Genomic DNA, 22,050 nt, shown 5'->3' with positions numbered 1-22,050 from the left:
ATCACCTTAAAATGGCCTAAACACCTAAATATAAGACATGGCATCTTAAAACTCCCCAGAGAGAACATAGCCAAAACATTATTGGACAAATTGTAGCAGTATTTTCTTAGATCAGTTTCCCAATCAAAAGCAATAGAAGCAAAAGTAAATGGGACCTAATCAAACTTAAACGCTTTTGCACAGCAAAGGGAGCCAGCAACAAAATGAAAAGACAACCTGCACAAGAGGAGAAAAGATTAGCAAACAGTGCGACCAACAAGGGGTTAATATCCAAAATATACAAACAGCTCATACAACTCTATCAAAAAACAATGAACACAATAAAAAAAAAAAAGTGGGCAGAAGACCTAAATAGGCATTTCTCCAAAAAGGACATACAGGTGGTCATCATTCACATGAAAAGATGCTCAACATCGCTAATTATTAGAGAAATGCAAATCAAAACCCCAATGATATATCATCTCACACTTGTCAGAATCACTATCATCAAAAGGCCTACAAATAATAAATGCTAGAGAGAGTGTGGGGAAACGGGAACACTCCTATCCTGTTGGTGGGAATGTAAATTGGTGCAGTGACTATGGAGGTTCCTTAAAAACTAAAAATAGAGCTACCGTATGATCTAGTAACCCTAATCCTAGGAATATATCCCAAAAAGATGAAAACTCTAATTTGAAAAGATACATGCACCCCAGTGTCCATAGCAGCTCTATTTATAATAGCCAAGATGCATAAACAACCCAAGTGCCCATCGACAGATGATTGGCTTCAGAAGATGTGGCATATGTATACATATACATACACACAATGAAGTATTACTCAGCCATCAAAAGGAGGAAATACCATTTGCAGCAACATGGCTGGACCCAGAGATTATCATACTAAGTGAAGTAAATCAGACATAGAAAGACAAATATCATACCATATCACTTACATGTGGAATCTAAATACGAATGAATCTATATTCAAAGCAGAAAGAGATTCACAGACAGAAAAAACAGACTTATGGTTACCAAAGAGGAAACCTATAAAATGGAATATAATCTAAATATATAGATATATAACTGGATCTAACACATTATTGTAAATCAACTATTTCAATTTTTTAAAAAGCTGTGTGGTAAGTATATGGATATTTGTTACATTTTATCCTTGAGGGAAATACTCAACATAAATAAAATCTTTTTTAAAGAGATAGAATCAAGACTGGTTCTGCATACAGGCCTGGGAGCCCAAGGAAGGGACGCAGGGAAGGCAGGAAGAGGAGAGGGCCTGAAAGTGCCACTGGATGAGGTTTACGTTCACTCATTAACAGATGGTCTTTAACTATCTTCTAGGTGCACTGATAAGAGTCTGCACTGCCCTGAACTGGGTGCTCACTGTTTGGAGGGCCCAGCAAGTAAGCAGGTGTGCATGGACTAGCTTCAGGAGAGCCAGGTGCTAGGTACTAGGGGAATGTCTGCAAAAGGAGGCCTTTAATCCACAGTTGGTAGGAAAGAGCTGGGAAGACTTCTCAAAAGAAAGAAGTCTTAGCCGAGTTTTATAAGGAATGAATAGGAGTTGGTAGGAGGTGCTTCATGCAGGGAAATTGCACTTGACAAACCAGTTTGTAATGCCTAGAGGTCAGGGAACAAGGTAGTAGAAGTGAAGGAGGCTTGGGAATCCCACAGCCATGCAAAGCGATGGGTTTAAATCCTGTAGACTGTTGCTTTTTGGAGGATTTTAAGACGAGGAAATGACAGGGCAGAAGGGCAGTGAGTACAGCTGTGAAGATCCTGGCCTCTGGAGCCAAGGGCTGGAATCTAGTATCCAGTTCTGGCTCTGAAACTTACTACCTTTTGTAACCTTAGACACGTTCCTTAAGCTCTCCATGCTTCAGTTTCCTCATCTATACAGTGGAGATAATATCTGTCTTACAAGCTGTTCTCAGCTTTAAGTTCATTCATGTTAAGCATTTAGAGCTCTGCCTGAGCATGTAGAAGGTGCTTAGTGATTACTAGGAAGTTTGAGCAGTTTTTATATCAAGATTAGATAATGTCTTGAAAAGATGGCGGTGACAGCACTGGGGACAGTGTATGGGGTGGAGGTGGGGCTGGAGTGGGGAGATTACAGGCTGAGAGACCTTTCTTTAGTTAAGGTGTGGGCCCCTGAGCAGCAGAGTCAGGATCACCTGGGAACTTGCTAGAAATGCTGATTTTCTGGGATGGGGCCCAGCAATCTAGCGTTTGGCAAGCCCTCCAGGTGAATCTTATGTGCACTCAAGTCAAAGCACGGGTCTAGCTGAGAAGAAATGAGAAACTGAATAAAACATAACCATACAGAGGGCTCCCCATGGCCATGTACCAAACATTAACTTGTTTCAACAACAAATCAGGTGTTATCCCTATTTTACAGATGGAGAAACCAAGGCTCAGAAAGGCTAAGGGCCTTGCTATTAAGCAGTAACCCTAGGAATCTGACCCAAAGCGGATGCTTTTAACCTCTATGCTCTTCTCCTCCTAATCGGAAAGTGCCCAGAGGAAAGAGGGAATTTCAGGGATAGTTAAGTGATAGAATTAGCAAGTCTTACTAGGTAATTAGCTGTGGGCACAGGGGGAGGTGTTAATGTTGGATTTGGATTAATGCTGTCATTCTTTGATTCAGGCTAAATGAATGAGGAAGCAAGTTTAAAGCAAAAAATTTTTTTAATTTAAAAAATTTATTAATTTTTTAAAAACTTTGAATTCCCTATAGGAAAACAGCATGCAGAGTCCCAGTAGGCTGGGAAATACAGATTTGGCAGACAGAAGGATACAGCCAGGGGTGGCTGAAGATGTGGTTGTGGCCAAGACAATCCCAGCTAAGTAAAGCAGAAGACAAAGGAGGGGACTGAGGACAGACTCCTGGGCAACAGGTGGAGGAAGAAATTGCTGCAGAGTAGACAGGGCAAAAGCACTGAGCAGAGATAAAGGAGAAAAAGGGAAAGAGGAGGGTCTTGGAAATCCAGGAGAAAATCAGCTCAAGGTTGGTGCAAAGTGGGGCTGGATTAGCATCTGCTGTTACTAAGTATCCCAGCCATACTGCAAAGCAGAACTGATAACCGTCCCTCTTCCTGCTGCCCCTCCCAGGTGAGTAAACAGGGGTACCTGACACCCAAGACAGAAAGGCCCTCCCAGATGGCAGAATGGTAGGAGAGGTACCCTAAGCCTGAGGCGGTCATTAATAAAAAATTACCAGGATGCTGACAAAGGTCAGTGTGCATGCCCTATCAAGTTTTAATTGATGCAATAATGTACTCTTAACATGCAACTCCATGTAATAGCAGTAACCTTGATGAACTCTGGCTGGTGTGGATTCAGGGAGGTCAGCTGTACTAAGAAGCCTCATTCATCACATTCAGTACACTTGTGGTTTTGTGTTACACTCCCAGTGCCAGTTTGCACTTACAGTGATCGTTTGCCTATTTTCTCATCTCGGTTCCAGTGTCAGAGCCAGCACACATGCAAACAAAAACCTCACTAAATAGGGTAACGGCAGCTGCTAGGTGAAAGGGCAGGTGTGGGTTTGAAGTCTCACACGAAGGACATAGCACTTACTGAGTGTTCCTCCTGGCCAACATTCCAGGGAGGTTCTCTCGTCCTGTCCTGTGGAGCACCCTTGAGGCAGTAACAGCAAAGAGCCCCTCAATGAGCAACTGAGGAAGCTGAGTTTCAGACGGCTCTTAACTTGCCAGGGTCAGCCCACTGGTAAGTAAGGAGCTATGATTTGAAACCCCTGCCCATCTCACTCCAGAGTTTAATTATTTCCATTAATGATGCCAAAACGGAATTGTACAAAGTCAGGCTGCATGCCTTATAAGGTTGTCATAAAATTCAAATAAATAAAGGTACATGAAAGCACTTTTAAACTTTAAGAAAGCTACATGAAGGCAGGATAGTTTTAGTTTCCACTATTAACATCAAAAGTATCTTGAAAGTCTAATAGACGCTTCAAAATAATCTCTGAGTTACGTTCGTCTTAGCCTAAAAAGAGAATTTTAACGTATTACCATTTTCTCTTGACTTTGCTGTTTATCACTACCTCCAGGAGCTCCTTTTTATACCTACCACTTTGTGGGAACCATCTCCCCTCCGCTAACACAGCCCGGGGAATTTCCCCCTCCCTAGGCTATAGGGAAATACTGACAAGAGAAACCAAAAGAGTGCACCTTAAACCTCTCTGCCTCAGTGGCTGTAATAACAGGGTGTGCTTGATTATATTCCTGGTGTCAGTACCCCCGGCCACCTTGTGGCCTCCACAGAGGAAAGCCTGGCCAAGCTAGCCCTTGGAGGCTTGGGAAACTGACCTCATGCCCGCCGATACCGTGGGTGCACGCTATGAGCTGTTCCACGCCTGTCTCAGACAAAACCTTACGACTCTCCTGGTTTCCATTTTACAATAACCTCCCCCATTTCCCAGTCAGCCAGCACCGCCTGTCCCCGTTAGAGTCACAACAATTATCAAGAGATACCGAAGTGGGAACTGGGGTATTTAGAGGACCACAGTTAGGGTCAGACTTCTGGATGGGCCCAGGCTTCCAATATTTTTGCTTCCAAATGTGTTTTTCAAAGCTAATATATGTCCTTCCCCATAAACAGCATTTGTATATCAAAATCCTAAGTTACGTGAAATAAAAGAAAGGCAGTCCCTAACATACTTACTATATTCTAATCACAACACAGGCTATAGAAACAGCATTCCTTGAGCCAAAAAGGAAAGTTTCCTGAGGTCACTCCTTTAGTGTAATCCACCAGCCCTTAGAAAAGGAATGAGGTGTCAGACAAGACTTCTAAGTTAAAGGACTGTTCTAATCTTAGGCAAGATTATCTAAATACCTCTGCCTAGCCTCCCTCCTGAAGTGGAGACCCACAATGCTTCACCCCGTTCAGTTTCAGTACCTTGATAAGCTGTAACCACAGGCTAGACGACCGCTGGGGTCCCTTCTGGCAGAAATTCAGGCAGGTAAGAAGCTTGTATTTCTGAGAAGCACCAAGAAGCAATCAGATGTCCTTTATCCGTCTGATTAGGCAAAGGTCAGGTGCAGTTAAGGCAGAAAGTTCAGGAAGATACCACAGGTGCAAGCCAAGCATAGGGGTTAGGATAACCTTGTAGTGACCTGGAAAGAAAGCCACAGGGAACAAACAACCACTGAGTACTATGTGCCAGGTGATTTCTTAGACCTTGCTATGTATTGCTGAAAACAAGAGAGCCTGGTTCATTTGCCTGGGGGCATTTAGCCGGACTGTGAAGCCAAGTTGTCTGATCTAAAGCTCGTGTCCTTTCCATCACACGCTGGCAGAACAGCTCTTCCTTGTTTTTGTTGATGGCAGCCATGTGTTCTGTATCCTGAGGCAGCAACAGCAACACTCTGTGATGCGGGTTCAGCCAGTTTAGCTCACCTGCTGATGGTGCGGGTGAATCCCAAACAGCTTTTCTCTAGGCGCCACGGAGTGTGAAATGGGGCAGCCGGGCACATCAGTAGCATCTTCCTCTGCCTAGGGGGAGATGGGGAAGAGAGCAAAGTCTAACAGAAGTGGCCTTTTCTCCTTGTCTCCCTTCTCCCTCCCGTCTTCCCCCAGCCCATTTTATTGTAGGGCTTGAACACAGGAGGCCAATTTTTAAAAGTACTTTTCCAAATGGTTCAAGTAGGCCAGTCCCTTTCCCCATAAGTGGCAGCAATGAAATTTCTACATTCTATCCTGTTGGATTGGGTATTCCAGTATTTCAAAGAGTTCCTGCTCTCACTTTGGTTCATTGTTCCACCCCCGAGCAATTTGTGAACACCCAAAATGACTTAAAATTTTATTATTATAAGGGCTGTCCTTACACATAAATGGAGTTAGTCATCACCTACCTGATATACCTTGAAAAAGAAAAAGTTTCCTTGTTCAAATACACATCTCCTATTAGCATATGACAATCCCTGAACTGCTGCCATTGCAGATTCCTGACCTTGTGTTAGTACACCAGGTTTCTGTTAATTCAGCGTTCCTCGAACACCTAGGATCCTCAAACCAAAGTAATAGAAATCCCGAAGAGGGGGTTGGGGTGGGAGGGAAAGGGTAGGAAAATGGGAGGTTTTGGAGGCTTGGAGCATTGCTTGTGAGAAAGAGACCTGAGTAGGGTGCCTCAGGAGAGAAAAACCTTAAAGTGTTGGGTGCTGGGGGATGTGGTTAGGGCCCTCACCCCAGCCGCACCGCCAACCCCTGGGAGGAGCGAGAGGATGAGATCCTTTGAGACAAAAATCAGGCCATCTCAGTTTTGCCTGAGCTTGCTTCTGCTTGTAACGTAAACTAAAGGCAATACAGGAAGTTCTCAAACTTGATGTCACATGTGTAGAATGTTCATGGTTGGTGTGGTACAGGGCCCCTTGGCCACAGAGGAAAGAGCTAATTCTGAGAGAAGTAAGCGTTGCTTTTAAGTCTGTAGAAAGTGGTTTTGACTGTCTTCAGAAGCAGAGTGGGCCTGTCGTAGCTCATCATTGGAAGGCAAGATACTTCTCGTTGCTGTTGATAGAGAAATATTTGCTGAAAGAATGAATAAAAAGAATAGGAGGTGCAAGATTAAATGACACAAATGGGAGACGTACAAGGCTAAACCTTACCTCATGTCAGAATGATTGGTTTATTTCTCAAGTAAATAAAACCATGTCGTGGATAGATATTAATGGCGATTCTTGCTAGGAACACCAGAGTTAAAGTGACTCTACAAATGGTTCCATTTTCTCAGTTCCAGGACACTCCTAACGGATGATTTTGCTGTCTTCAGGACATCCTTCAGTGTTGAACACTTTAGTCTCTTTTGTGGTGCTTTTTGATTTATGGTCTAACATACTCGGAAAGGGTCGTGGTAGTCCACCAGCTGACTTCAGCATTTCTTGGTTGTCTCTGGTTAATAGGCTGTACCTGTGATGTTCTCTTTTATTTTCTTCACCAGAAGCCACAGAAATAAAAGGGAAGTGGTATACCAGTAAGTCTGAATCAAGCTAGGACTCAGGTTTCCTAAGAAGGAGGAAAATCAGAATCTAATCAGTCCTAAATACAGAACTACTTTTGGGACATTGTCAATTATCTGAGTCAGTGGTGGTGTACAGAGATCTCCCTGACCATCCTCTTCATATGATATACTTCCTGACTTGACATGTCTTTATTGCTAACTTGTTCACCTGTGGGGGATGGCTGATTGTGAGTGCACGTATGGAATAGTAATACAGGGACCAACTGGACACTAAAGATTTATATTTAAGTACAGAAGATCAGGCCCTTGTGAAGTTAATAGTGTGAACGTTCCATCCAGGGTGCCTGAGTTCAAGTCCCATCTTTTCCCTAGGTGACCATGGGCAAGTTACTTAACCTCTTTGTGTCTTAGTTCCTCCATTTGTAAGGTGGGGATAATGAGAGTATCATTAATAGAGGTGCTGTGAGGACTATGTGAATTAATACATTTAAACCACTTAGAACAATGCTTGATACTGAGTAAGCACTCAATAAATGAGCTATTACTATCTTTCAGTAAATGGTGACTTTTACAGAGATAGTCATAGAGTTTGGTTGAGCTAAGCCAGGTGCTAGTTAAGTATCGCAGAGCTTGGAGGAGTTTGTGATACTGAGTATGCATTTCGTCATGTTTATCCTTTTTTTTTTTCTTTTTTTTCATGTTACCTTCCGTCTCTTTGCCTAGTCATTATCAACTGTGGTCATCAGTCAGGGCATTCCACGTGCATTTAATTCTGCTTTCAGAGCAGAGATCCATGATTTTAAGACTAAAAAGAAATGTGACAAGCCCATTTTTCCTGCCGAGAATGTAAGTGACTTTCTTGTGTCCATTCCTTCAGCGAGAGGCTAAGTCACACCACCTCACGTAAATTTACAACAGAGGGCTGGTGTAGGTTGTATATGACTGTAAATATGGTTGAGAGTTTTATTTTTCTTTTAAAAAGCAAAATTGATTCCATCCCAATACCTTTTTACTCTTTATTATAAGCACATCTTCTTGGTGTGTGTTATAATCCAGTCTCTCCTCCTCAGTAATTAGCCTGAAAATCATGTTAAAGTCTTCCATTTTCTTCAGAATTGCCTTTCACCAATTAAAAGACAGCCCTGAGGACTCTCCTGGAAAAGTGATCCAGCGCTCTGCCCTCTTAGAAAGCAGGGTGACTGAGTGAGGAAGCAGCAAGGAGGGGGCATGGGTTTTTTTCATCTGAAGCTATTTTAGCATTGAAACTTCCAAGGTTCGGTTTCTCTTGGAATTTTATGAGGCTCGTACCTCACATTTTAAATAATAATATATAACTTCTACCATTTGGTAAATTCAAGTAGAAAGCGCTGAACAAAACTGCTTCCCATCTGCTGAGCAAAATGGAGCCTGAATTCAATAAACTTCTCCAATATAAATGCTAAAATCTGATTTCCGCAAGCCTTTGGATCTTTAAAAGTTGACTTCCAGAAAGCTGGTTCTGGATCCCCAGCAACATACACTCCCTTTGGAAACTGAGTATAAATCTACCAGGTTTGGGTCTAAGGTGAGTTGTTCCATTTGTGTTCCCTTTCTCAGGCAGCAGGAATTTGCCAGAGTTCATGATCATGCTTTGAAAAGTGATGGCTGGCCAGTTGCTTGGGGCTTAATAAAATACATCCTATGCCTGGATAACCTTTACTTTCTTCTTTACATTAAGTTATTTCTTTTAAGGAGTGACAGTTCAGCATTTTTTATTCAAAATTTTAAAGTAAAATGCTCAGTTTTAGAATTGTTTCTGAATCACAGCTTCAGAGATTTAATTAGTAAGTAGTGCTCAAATGCTCCTTTTTCAGAACTCCTCAGCTGAGTGTCATTCAGCCATCGTACCAAGGGACTGACATGACGTGTGTTCTTAATTTAAGTTCTTCAGGGCTGGGAATTTCCCATTCCACGTCAGTTTAAATTGGCAACTGAGCAAGAGGAATACATTCCCTAACTCTCCATAAGGTTAAACATGTGAACTGAAAATAGAGCAAGAGAAAATTAAGTACAGTAATTTACTATCTACAGTGCTGAAATTGAGCACTATAGCATATGGTGAAAGTCTTTACTATTAATTAAGCAATCAGAAAATTCCATATGGATGATTTGTGAACATTCTAAAGTCAGGTTGGGAATTTGCTTCTCTATGTTTTTTTCCTAAGCATGATTTTCTTAAATAGCTCCTGGGTCTATATAATCATATCTGCAACTCAGTGATGTTTGAGAGTTTTGACATTTCTTAATGTCACTAATTTCCATATTGAGATTTGACATATCTGGACGCATGTTAAATCAGATGTCCTAGGCATCATCATATTAAAAGGATATTTCAAAAATCTTTCTCAAGTATAGAAGAGAGAAAAAAAAACCTTTAATTCATTTATTTATTCAACTCCCCGCACCCCATGCACTCACAAGCATAGAGCATCCACGCACACCCAGTCCAAGCTCCCTCCCCAGCAACTTTGGCTAATTCCAATTGATCAGGCAAAACTCAGCTCAAATATCTGCTCCTCATGATTGTAGATGGGTTTCGGTGGCTTGCCTCTCTCAACTTCAACCATAATAGAATCATTTTTCTGTCTTCTTCCCTCTGACACCCCCATTAAACTGTGACTTCACTTAGGGACTGCATCTTTTTTTTTCCTGAGCCCCTGGCTCGCATCAGAATGCCTTAGCAGAAAGTGCTTGTTAAAAGCCTGCTAAATGAATGAATAATTTTAGCCTGCAGGCTGGCTAGCAGAGGGGTTCAGAGGCTAGGTAAGCATCATTTATAAACTCAGCCAGAATCTTGTTGCAGCCAGAGTGGCAGAAACCCAGCAAGTCAAGACAGTGCCCCCCTGGGGTTCAGAACTCCTTCAGGGGCTGTTTGAGGCCAGACCAACTCAGGAGCCCCATGCTGAGATGCTCTCCCACCCCCAGGTCCCTGTTGCCTGGCCGCTTTGTGCTGTCTGTAAGCCACAGCCAACCCTGTGTGAGTGAGGCTCCTACAAACTTTTTGCTTATTCAGGAACTCGCAGAAGTAAGATAGGTAGAGAGAAACATTCCACCTGGAGGAGCCCTAAACAAAATTCGGTTACATGAATCACGCTTAATGTTTAAACCCTTGCTATCTATTCAAGTCAGAGGTTGACTTCATTACATTTGCCTGGAAATCAGAGTGGGCACAAGTGAAAAAAAAATATCTTCAGAAGACTGTTCAACGTTGGGTGGGCCCAAAAGGGCAGTGGGGCTGTGAGAAGCTTCAACCAGAGGGAGGACTTTCCAGCGATCCCGAGAGTAGTGTTGAGGTAAATGGAGGTTATGCCCCTTGAAGTGTTCTTATTTTTTGGTTCAAGAGATGCCTCCCGCAGTACACACGTTAAACAGCTTGGGGGTCAAGAGGGGACCTACTTAGAACCCGGTGTTCTCTAGTTAATGATAGAATCTTGTTCCTAACCGACCTGGCCAGCTCCTTTATGTTCTGATAGCTGATGCCTTAAGGGTCCATTTAAACCCTTCGACATCTGACTGCTGAGGAAGCCTTCCTTTGAACACTCGAAAAACATGAGCCTTTAGGTTTTATTCAACAGAGGCTCAAGCTAGCATCCTGGAATATACCCCAGTTCTGGGGAGGTGCCCGGAGTCCTAGACTGAGCAGCTGAAATGCAGCTTAAGGTCTGGTTTCATTGCAAACCAGCCACCAATCATAGTCTCTGAGCCTGTTGCCTTATTTGATAAATGAAAATTAATGACATCATTCAGGGTCATTGGAAGAAGTATTTGATATTACCTCGAAAACTCAGAAAACCATCCAACCCTCTCTCTGATGCACTGGAAACAGTACATCCTTAAATACCCCAGGGCCGCCTTCCTTCAAAGCAGCTTAGCCTCAGGGACTCGGGAGAGGGTGTATGTCCGATGGTGTTTCCAAACTGAGAAGCTCTGCTTCCTCACTCCTTGGGCTTTTCACTGTATTGTTTCTAGCCTCCAAGAAAATCACATACTTATCTTCCAGTTCAGCCATGAATTTAAAAAAAAATTTTTTTTTTGTATTTGATACATCACTTGTATACTGTACCTATACACCCTATACTATATGTACCAGAAAGATTTCTTTGAATATCTGGTTTGTATGTTGCCCTGTACTGCTCTTCAGTGGAAGCAAATATAAACTTTAAAGAATCCTCAAATAAAGCTATTTGCTGGCAAAACTGACTGCTTCCTTGCCACCCTCCTGATGACATTTTCTTAGAGAAAAAATTTTAAAGCCTGATTGATGGTGTCAGACCTGGGTTCAAATTCCAGCTCTTCTACTCAGAAGCTGTGAGACCTTGGTGAGCCTCTTGTTCCTTATCTGTAGAATGGAGGGATGACGATGATGATAATCATAATAATAATAGCAACATTATTATACAACAAATAAACTTGCAGGATTTTTGTAAAACTAAACGAGATCAAGCATGTGTGAGCAGCAAGTAGAGTGCCTGGTCCACTGTTGCTTCTTTAGTGAATGACATTTCCCTTTGTGACTTGGGATTCTGGCATCCTGAGGCTCCTCTTCCTTTGTCCCTGCCCCCCACCTCCCATAAGCCTCACTTCCTGTAATGTGGCACCCACTCAGCCATGGCCCAAAGCAAAAATAGACTCACCACCTGCTGCCTAGGGGACTGGCTTTCCCTGGTCAAGGCTTCCGGTGCAGGAAGTGTGTCATAATCAGCCTGTGCCTGCTGCCCTCTGCCCTCTGTGGTCATCCCTTGTCCCTTTCTGGGCAGCAGCATCTAATCATGTCACATGGTAGTGTCACACAAGTGTGGTGTCACAAACCTGGCGCTTTCTGGGCCCTACCCGTGATGAGTCTGGGGCCAGCAGTCCCTCTGACACTGTTCCTTCTTTCCCTGGAATTACATTGGCCAAAATGGAAACAGGGGAGGCATAGCCTCAGTCTTGTTACTAAAATGGCAGCTTAGTTCAGTGAGGAAAATCAAAGAGCTCGACAAAAAAATCCAGACAAGTCATCGCAGACTGTGGCAGAAGACCCTCAGTACAGTAGGAAGGCTGAAAATGACTAACCTCAAGGAACACCAAAGTAAAAAGCACTGAATTTGGTTAAAGTGAAATAACTTCTGTAAATGAGTCCCACTGAATGTAGAAAATTTAGAAAAATCTTTTTAAAAAATTTTAAATCAACATGTAATAACTTATCTCTTTTTGTTTCATTCTAATATTCTTCTGCATATATTTATACTATATGTATTTATTGAAGTAAATGAAATTAGAATAATATTTTATATACAGTTTTTCAAGTAAAATGCTAATGTAATATATTGTAAAGAAACTTTAAGTACAGTTTTATTTTTCACTTATGAGCACTTTCCCACAATAGATTCTTCAGAAACACTGTATTTAATGTCCATATAGTACTTCATTATTTGAATATTTCATGATACATGTACATCTACTCATTTTGGTTATTTCTGTTGTTTTATTGTTAATTAATTATATGAGGTCAGTCCATATATATGAAGCCTGTGCACATCTCTGATTATTTCCTTAGGGTAAAATTCAAGAATTGGCATTATTGAGTCAAGGTGTATAAACAAATATATTTTTCTGTTCTTCATTTTCAAGTGAATATAAAGAAATCCCTTGTAGCGAGCTATTCTTTTCATTCATTTTTATCCTGTAGATTCTTTCTTTACCTCCTCCTCTGTGCCAAAAAAAACCCTATTAGGCTAGGCAAATTCCTTATCCTGTTACGTCTTCAAGAGAGAGTTAAGGTCTCACTTCTTCCCAGTTATCCTCTCTGCTGTCACCGCAATCCTCATACCCAGGCTCTTATGACACTGCCATAGCGTTTACTATGCTGGATTCTAAGGGTCTGGTTCCATCTTGCCATTAGGCAGGAAGTGCCTGGGATTAAGAACTATATCTTGTTCATCTTTATTGTTCCAGTACTAAACCTAGTTATTTGCACAAGTAGACACTGAATAAGGGAACAAAAAACATAAAACTAGTCAACACACATGTGCATGCACACACACACATATCCAATCTTATATTATTAGGTGCAGGAGATAGAGGTGGGATAGAGAAAGAGGGTCATTTTCATGAAGTAACATGGTTGTATTTTCTCACTTGTAGATGTATAGATAGGATATCACTTTTTGCTGTGTCCAGATGGGCCAGATGGAATTAAAGTCAGGATTTTATCAGATCTTTGAGGCAGCAGCCTTCCTGGAGACACAGCTTTAGAGTCAGTTTTGAAAGCAAGCTGAAGAATTAATAATTATTGGATCACATCGGCCCATGATTAGATTTGGCTTTATTTATCCTAAATGAACATAATTGTGCAACTTTTATTTTATCCCTTTAAATGGGGATATAAGTGATTGTGTTCTGTTTGGATGGAAAAGATTAAAACAGGAGAGAAGAGGGCAGGGCCCAACCATTGAAAGAATGACACAGCAATTGAGGATACAACATAAGCTGGTTAGAACCAACTAGGCCCAAGATGGCAGGAGATTCAACTCCCAGTAGACCTTGAGCTTCAACATACACTTATTGTAAAATATTAGTATGCTAAATGGCACCCACAGGCACCATGACAGTTCCAAGCCCATAAAAACTAACCACCCCCACACCTCATGACTGATCTCACTTTCCTAGACAACCCCATGTTCTGAGGCTGTCACCTCTCACCTCTTGCCTCTCGAGATGGCCCAAATTCTGCTTATGGATTGTGTATCTACTTTTACTTTAAACTAAACACCCCCAATCCCTCATGGCCTCACTGACCTTCTGAGATGGCCTACACTCTGTCTATAGAGTGTGTATCTTTCTGAGTAAGTCTACCTTCACTCAACTGCGGCTCGCTCTTGAATTCTTTCCTGCACAAAGCCAAAGACCCTCCCTTGGCTTAGCGCCTCCCAGGGACTGGCCTGAGACCTGGGACATGGCCAACTTCTCGTGCCCCATTTTTCCTGTATCAAGATCATCTGAAAATAATTTATGTGTGACTGCCAAGCCTGCCAATGGCATGCTTCACAAGGACAAATTGGGCTTTGGAGACTCTTTCCATCCAGCTGGAATTCTTCAGTAACAGATATACGTTAACTAACTCAATGGCCAGGGAAGTCTTATTTGGTTAGCAAACATTGTTGGTCCTGGCTGTAGCATTATAAAAATTAAATTTCATACTCTCTAGGCCAGGGTAAAATTTAAGGCATGTAATGTGCAACAGACAGGCAGGCGTGCACACGCACACACATACACACACAGCAAAGCTACAAAATAAACATGTTGAAATATAACTTAATTTGTCTCAATAGAACTGAAGTTAGCAGATTTTGAGTCCATATTGGATCTGTTACTAAAATCTTGCTGTATTTGTTTCCAGGTATGTGCTGCAATTTCCTGATTTTTCCTCATGTTCTTATGTGTAAATACCAAGTTGATTTTGTGTGTTCACCTCACTTTTCCCCAGGGATGATCTAAGTGTCAGGATGTAGTTACTATCCTGGCATCTGCTGGGATGACCCGGGGTCTCCAGGACCTGTGGTTGGAAGGCTCTGAAGCTCCTGAGTTGCCATTCCTCCCTCGGGGAAAGCCCAGCAGATCTCAGCTGCTCTCTCTGCTTCCCACTAAACTGCCGAAGTGAGCTGCTCATTCAGCCGTTGCCTCTCCTTACTGGGGCAAAGGCTTATGATTTCTTGGGCTCTGCCCTGGAAAGCAAGGACTAGGTCTCCTTGCTTTGAGCTCCATGTAATTCTTGGAGAACCACACAACAAAGACTCCCTCTTGTTTTTCTCTATGTCTTCCCTCCAACTCTCTCCATCACCACGTCCTGCCTGCCCAGCCTTATGTGTCAGGGGAGCAGAAAGAGAGGACTCATGGGCAGGAAAAATCTCTCCATCCTGATACGCCTGTGGTTTAGTCCAGAACCAAGATTGATGGATGCTCAAAAAGACTTTTCTCTTGACAATATCGTCTCTTTATAAGTTTCCAATCTCCTTGCAACTCAAGAGCTGACATGACAACTTTCTTGGCTGTACACTTCAGCGACAGTGATCCTAATCCTCCCTGGGACAATGAGTGCCTCAGATTGAATGAAAGAGGGTCACATACACACAATGGGGCAGGGACTTCCATTACTATCTCCAAATGTCATCCTTCCAACACACATATATATAAATAGATTGATAGCTTTATGGCAATCTAAATAAAGATAACTTAGTAACCTCCAAGACTAGGTTTGTTTTTAATTGAAACAAGAGGGAAAGGGTTGATTCTGTGCTGAGAAAAAAAGGTCAAAGAAAGTGCAATTCTCTGTTAAACACCGGATGAATCAGGCTGCACCTCTCATTTCCAGCTTCTCCCCTTTTCTCTCTCCACGTTTTATTAAAAAGCAAACGCACCATTTAATAAAGCTCAATTTCAGAAGTTCCTATTTTCCCCGCTCCCTAGCATTCATAAAGATACAGAAGCAGTCCTTGTAAATTGCTGGGAATCCTAAAGGGAGATGAGATCTCTCACTGAAGACTCCTCAGATACCAGGAAGACATGAAAATATAGCCAGTGCATCTCTGGCTTATGTAAGAAGAATCAAAGAACCATGAAATTAATTTTATTTACCATGAAAAGGTACTAGTCTTAGAATCCAGGTTGTGATTATGTAATTATAAATTAATTTCAGTGGCATGTTATCATCTGAACTAAATGTCAGCAAGAGTTATGAGAAGTATGTTAATGAGCTTCAAAAAAGCTTGAGTGCTTGCTTGTACCTAAAAATAGTCATGCCGGAGACTAGAGGCAGGTCTCCTGCAGTAAGAGGACCTGTCGTGGTTTTCTAATACTCCCCGATGCATGTGGTCAGTTGAATAGGAAGGGACTCTCTTTAACCCGTAACTGAAAAGAAAGGATTAGAAGGGGGTCCACAGGCCACACTTAAGAATGAAATAAACATTATTATTGCCGCAATTGAAATGTGATGTCAAGGAACATTTCAGTTTCAAAATGGCGTTCAAGAGCATCAGATGACGCGTCTATATTTTAACTTAGGTGAAGTGTGAACGTTTCATGAATACTCCATCAGATTTTAAAAGCTTGAATTATGACCTTTTCTCTCCCTCTATCCCCCACCTCATTAAACAGGTTATTTTTCTTATTTAAGGTGTCACACTTCATTTGCACAAAAGACCTTTCTGGCACTTGTACACCGTTTCTTATTTCTTCTAGTCATTTTATTAATTACTGTATGTTTGCTGAGGAAGAGCCCACATATATCAAAATCTGGAATTAGACTCCCCAGCACTAGAGTTTAAAATGATAAAATTTGTCATTAAGTTAATTGCCTCACATTCAGCCAGTGTCAGTCAATGGTTGACATTTTTGCTTATGCAAAAATCTTAGATGGAGAAAAAATTATAATTTGTAAGACTTTTTTTCACACAGAATGTTATTTCTGCCTCTCTGCCCTTCATCATGTGATGAGGGGAAGCTGAGGTGGCAAAGGAAGACCCAGGGAGCTGCCATGGGTGGGGCTGGGGCCTCACATAAGCCTCCCTCCGTATACAGTGTGTCCTGTCACTACTCCTGCTATTTGGAAACCCACAAAGATAGTTTGCCATCCTAGTACTTCAGGTCTTGGTGTAAGAAGGCCTTAATGTGTCCTCTAACACTCAGCTGTGGCCTCAGGTGTGCTGCTGTCAATGTTAACCCTTCAGGTTGGACTCGGGCTGCCACCTGTCTCTGTGTGATGTAGAACACGTATAATGTACTGTTCTGCTGAGATTCCTCATTGAATAAGCCTCTTCCATGGTCCTTCCTTCCTGGGGTGGGCGGGAGCAGGGTATGGCCTAGAAGCAGAGTTACCCACATCGTGGTGCCTGTTTGACTAGGAGGCACCGTTCACACTGAGGTCATTGTCAACTTAAACATGTACTATGGCCATTTGATGGAGATGGTAGTAAAGTGTCTTAAGAAAGAGGTATCTTTTTCTGGTTTACACAAAAACAATAACTGTGGGCTAGCGACAGCCTGCTCCAAGGTTGAAAGCGATACTCTGGCAACCTACTGGGTAAGTTCTGTCCCTTACCAGCTGCATGACCTTGGGCCAGTCTCTTAATGTCAGCTTTATCATGCGTAAAATGGGGATAATAATACCTCATAAGCTGTTAGGATGAAAGAGATTATCTACGCCAAGGAGTGAGCCCGGAGACTGGACAGTGTATGGCAGGTCTCGTAGTTTGACCCGCACATGTCTCTGCACACCTAGAGCTCTTCCAAACAACTTTCCATTCAAGGCATAGAAGAGTGTAAAATAACTTTCAAACTCTCCCTACAAGACTCATCACAATAAAGCTATCGACCTACAGTATGAATTAATTAGTGTGAATTCTGTAGCCTTCCTGCGCGGAGTTAGACTCACGTGTCAGGTGATTCTCCGGCTCCAACCATGCACGTGAATATAATTCTAAAGAGGGCCTGCCTCCAAGAGAAGTTAGAGCAGAGGGTGCAAGAACTCAGGCAATAGATGAGAGAAAAGGAATAAAGAAGGAAAGATTAGAGCTTACTCTTTAGTTTTCCAGACAACGGATTGTCCCAGACAGGTCTGTCTCTGCCATGGCATAATTAATTATTACCAGACTGGTGAAGAGGCTGTAAGCAGGTCAGACTTTGGCGGACTTAGAGATTGTGCAGACGGGGGCTGGGGCTGGGGGGTCTTATCCACGAGCTGCCTGGCACTGTCTGTGTTTCAGGGCTTATCACAGTATTGGCTATGGGAAGTGGGGGCTCGAAGCCGCTGCCAACAGCGATCTTACCATCCCTCGTGATGATTTCTTTAATGACTGGCTTTGCCTGCACTGTTTCCAACATGTTGCACACCACTGTAATTCGTGTCAGTTACCGGGTTCTGGTGTCATCGAGGCCCTGGAATTGTGTTATTGAACTAACATTCATTGTCAAACATTTCCAAGATAAACCTATTTCTCCTTATCGTATAAATGTGTTGATTCTCCTATGCTGTGTATAATGAATGGCTTTTAGACGGTTGTAACACCTTCACTGAAACATTTTCTCTTTCTCTCTTTCTCTCTCTGGTGTGTGTGTGTGTCCCCTCCCCTTTCTTTCCCCTCTTCTCCACCCACCCCAGGTTTCTTTCTCTCTTTCCTGAAGAAAAAAAAAACGGCAATTTCCCTTATTCTCTTACAAAAGACTGTCACGGGTAGGAGGAGGGGGTCACTATTAGCATGAACGATGTGTCATTCGTTGTTTGGTAGTGTGTTCGGGTCCACTTGCTCTGTGAAGCAAGGCTCCTGAGGCATGTTTATTGCACTTTCCTCCCTTCCACCCAGCCTCCCAGCCCCACCTGAGAAAAGGTGAAACCGTGTGTCACTCTTATAAGAAAATGTTTCAGTAAGCAGAACTTTCACAAAATAAGGATTCTCCTGACTCCAACTTTTAAGTCATAGCTGTGTGCACACAGGAGGAGGGGGCGGGAGTGCAAGGAGAGGAGGGGAATGTGTCTTGATAGGCACGCAGGGCAGGGTGTTCTGCTCTGAGGAGAAGTTGTAGGTGGCAGTGGCCGAGGTGAGGTGAGGCTGTGCAGGGGGAGCCTGAAGGCAGCTGAGGCTCGCTTGTCTGTCACTGAGCCATTGATGGGGAGCCACTGATGGTCGAATCTGAATCTGAACTTGAACCATCTGTCGACAGGAATGCTGTCATCACCGTCACTGCTCTTCCTCTGGGCCTCTCTTCTACCTGTACCATCTACTACCATGATTTGTCAGTTCTGTTTTTTTCTGTTTTATGTCCTCAATACTCTGTCTTATGCAGTCAATATGCTCCTGAAATGTTGTGAATAAATTGTGGTTTTAAATAACATATTAAATTCATCTTAATACAGAAAAGCATAAAGAAGAAAACAGAGTGGTCTAAAATCCCATTCCCTAGGTAACCCTGTTAATATTTTTTTAAAAACAAGAGTAGGTATATTTCTATGATTAGAGTAGATATATGTACGTAGTACAAAGGTGTGAATTGTACAATTAGTGCAAGTTATACATCACAAAGCACCCCCGCTTCCCTTACCACCTCCTCAGTCCTTAGCACCTCTCCCAGCATTAGGGGTCTGTGCAGGGTACAAAGCACTGTGATAAGAAGACAGCAATGAATAAGGCATCACCCTGCCCTAAAAGAGGCTGTTAGTCTAGTGGGTCACAGAATCATGTGACTTATAGTTGCCTTTTGTTTGGCTTGCACTGTTTATTTAAATAAAAATTGCCAACATTTAAAAATCAGGAGAGTTCACATAAAAATGGCTTCCCTTGAAAAATCTGAAAAACTGTTTACCATGGGCCTGCATTCCCACATGGCAACCATCTTCGTTGGTGAGGAAATGCTGCCCGCTTAGCATGTGTTCTCCACTTGGCTGCAAGCCCCACTACCCGCTATTGTAGACCCAGCACTGAAACCTGATGGCAGTTGTCTCCTATCATCATGCCTGTGCTTTCTTAGAGTAGAAAGTTTTCAGAACCCCTGTTCCTATCAAAAGTAGTGGGGTAAAGCTACTCCAAGAGGACCGTGAGCTTTTTCTTCTATCTGGCCTACTCCTCTGAAGGCACTGGAGTTTGCAATTCCAATCCAAGACCTCCAAAACATTCAAACTGAAAAGGGCCTAGGGGTGGACTAGTCCAAGCCACTTGTTTTTTACTTGGGGAGGTTCAGATGCTTTCTGCTAAATCATTTTGGAGAACTTGAAATATAACAGCTTTGTTTAAGTTAATACAGAATGCAGTTTATACAGTTTTATTATAGTAAAGGAACTTCGTGTCACACTGATTAATTTTTTTCCTGATTGACAAAACTTTTCTGTAATGTGTACCAGGGTATACTACAAAAGGGGGTGAGTTGATGAGGACTACACAAAACATAGAAATGCAGAAACTGGCCACAGAAATCATTTCTTCTGGGGGTAGGAAGAGAACAGAGGAGGAAGGAGGGGAGGTTATCAAAAGGCTTGGCCCAGTGGAGTCAGACAGTCCACTGTGACCTGGGCAGGTTGTTATCCTATCTGAGATTTAGTTTCCCCATCTGTAAAATGGGGATAATTACGCCTACCTCACAGGTAGTGCAAATTAAGTTATATAATGTCAATAAAATGTTTAGCATTATAATAAAATGCTTGAGCAGTAGGTCTATCATTGTCATTATTACTGAGGCACCAGTTCTGGATTCCCGGGTTTTCAGTCATTTGGTCATTCAGTACACATGCATTGGGCAGTGTAATTGTGGATACAACACTCGAAGTCCCAGAATCCCATTTTATGCATCTGCTTAAAGGGAAGCATAATGCCTGCCCCTCCCCCACCCTGAGGTGTCAGGAAATCAACTGCAGGTGTGTTTGGGGGCCACTTAGTGGCATGTGTAGCACTGAACAAATTATTGTAACTACATTATTATTAACTCAGAAAGTTTTAAACTAGGATTTTAAAAGATGCCTGTGTTACCCCAAATTACTTAACCCTCACTATAAGCTTTACATTTTTCTCAAGCTTGACTCATCAAATGAATTCAATGCCTGATATTATCCAATGCAAATATTGAGATAAGCCCAGGAAAGATTTTCTTGTGTACCTTTACTTTGTCTGCATCCCAGAAATTAAATCAGAAGAGAGAATGCTGGTTTAGAGGAATAGCCTGATGAATAATTGGCATTTGTGTGTTTTCTCTAAGGAAAACAAGAATCAACAGAACAACACAAAAACGTGCCTGCTTTGCTGAAGTACAAATTGAAGTCAGGAGCAGACACGGATTGCTCACATAATGACCACCATGATGCACGTTTATTTCTTCCCAAGGTGTTAAAGCTTTGGTAGCTGGTGAGGTTGGAAGCCCCACCCCTGTTTCACTGCACTGGACCAGGAGCCTGGGCTGGAGGAAGGAGCTCGGGGCAGGCCTAGGCTGGAACTTCTCTCCACCTCCTAGCGGTGAGCATGGTCAGACATGGACAGGAGCGTGGTTATGTTTTGATCAGTGCGTAAAATGTATTTGGCTACAGCTGGGTATCTCCCTGCCATGGCAGTCTCTAGAAGACGGTGTACGGTGTAGTACTGAACTGGCTTGGCATGCTCAGAGCAAGACAGTGGGAGCTTAGCATAATGTCAGCTCAGGACCAAGGAGACCGTGTGTGATTATTTATTCACTCATCTATCATTTTGTTTATTCAACAAATACTGAAATGTTCCGGACCTCAGGATTACAGGAGGGAAAACAAGTAGACGGTGATATCCCTGCCCTTGTGAAATCTACACTGTACTTTAGAAGACTGACATTAAATTGTTTAAATAAATAAACGAGGTATTTACATAACTGTGTCTTATGAGGGCAATAAAGAAAATAAAGAGGAGATAAGCTCCCACAATCGGAGATGGCCTCTGAAGATGTCACACTTGAATTGAGATGTCACCACAGGCATTGGTCAGCCCTGTCCTTGACAGGAGATACTCAGCAGAGGGAACAGTGGGTACAAAGGTCCAACGACAACAAAAGTCTTGGCACATTTGGGCAACAGAAGGGAAGCCTCAAGCAAGAGAGAGGGTGGTCTGACAGCACTGGACAGGTTAGGCGGGAGCCAGACCATGCAGGACCTGGCTGAAACAGTTTGCTAGCCGAAACGGCAGTGGCTTGGCCTAGAGTTGGCGCAATGGGAACAAGAGAGCTGAAAGGGTTTAAGGTGCGTTTAGAGGTAAGAGTGACAGAACTTAATGGTGGATTGAATGTCAGGAGTGAGGGAAAGAAAACCCAGGATGACTCCTAGCTTGAGCAACTGAGTGGATTGTGGTGACATTTGCTGAGGCTTAAAAGTTAAATAACTTGCCAGACCTCACTCAGCTGGGACACTGAAGTCTAGTTTGTGAATTTACTTTCTCGGTTTATTTTTTTTAATCTGTGAAGTCAGACAATTAGATTAAATATCCAAGATATCCTCCACATTTGCAGTTACATTATCATCTAGATTAAATTACTGATACAGAAACAACCTGAGGTTCA

The 22,050-nt window shown here is 42.5% G+C and overlaps 1 protein-coding gene and 1 long non-coding RNA gene across 4 annotated transcripts in view; one reads left to right on the top strand and one right to left on the bottom strand.

The window, feature by feature from the left end:
- Positions 1 to 5,676, bottom strand: part of LOC116665443 — a 49,454-nt gene extending 43,778 nt beyond the window's left edge. The window contains exons 1-2 of the long non-coding RNA XR_004322068.1: positions 5,418 to 5,676; positions 4,917 to 5,134 (exon numbers count right to left, since the gene is read on the bottom strand). This is a non-coding gene — a long non-coding RNA (uncharacterized LOC116665443). The remainder of the gene's footprint in view (positions 1 to 4,916; positions 5,135 to 5,417) is intronic.
- PPM1L (protein phosphatase, Mg2+/Mn2+ dependent 1L) overlaps positions 1 to 22,050 on the top strand; it is a 265,389-nt gene that overhangs the window by 228,090 nt on the left and 15,249 nt on the right. For 2 of the 3 annotated variants that reach the window (XM_032485169.1, XM_032485156.1), the window contains exon 3: positions 20,859 to 20,987. The exons of the other annotated variant lie outside the window; for it this stretch is intronic. In XM_032485169.1, the coding sequence (XP_032341060.1) occupies positions 20,859 to 20,987 (129 nt within the window). The remainder of the gene's footprint in view (positions 1 to 20,858; positions 20,988 to 22,050) is intronic. 3 annotated transcript variants of the gene reach the window in all.

Source organism: Camelus ferus, chromosome 1 (assembly GCF_009834535.1).
Source record: "Camelus ferus isolate YT-003-E chromosome 1, BCGSAC_Cfer_1.0, whole genome shotgun sequence".
Lineage (NCBI taxonomy): Eukaryota > Metazoa > Chordata > Mammalia > Artiodactyla > Camelidae > Camelus > Camelus ferus.
Note: the sequence above shows the minus strand (reverse complement) of the source record. Positions and strands in the feature narration are given on the sequence as shown.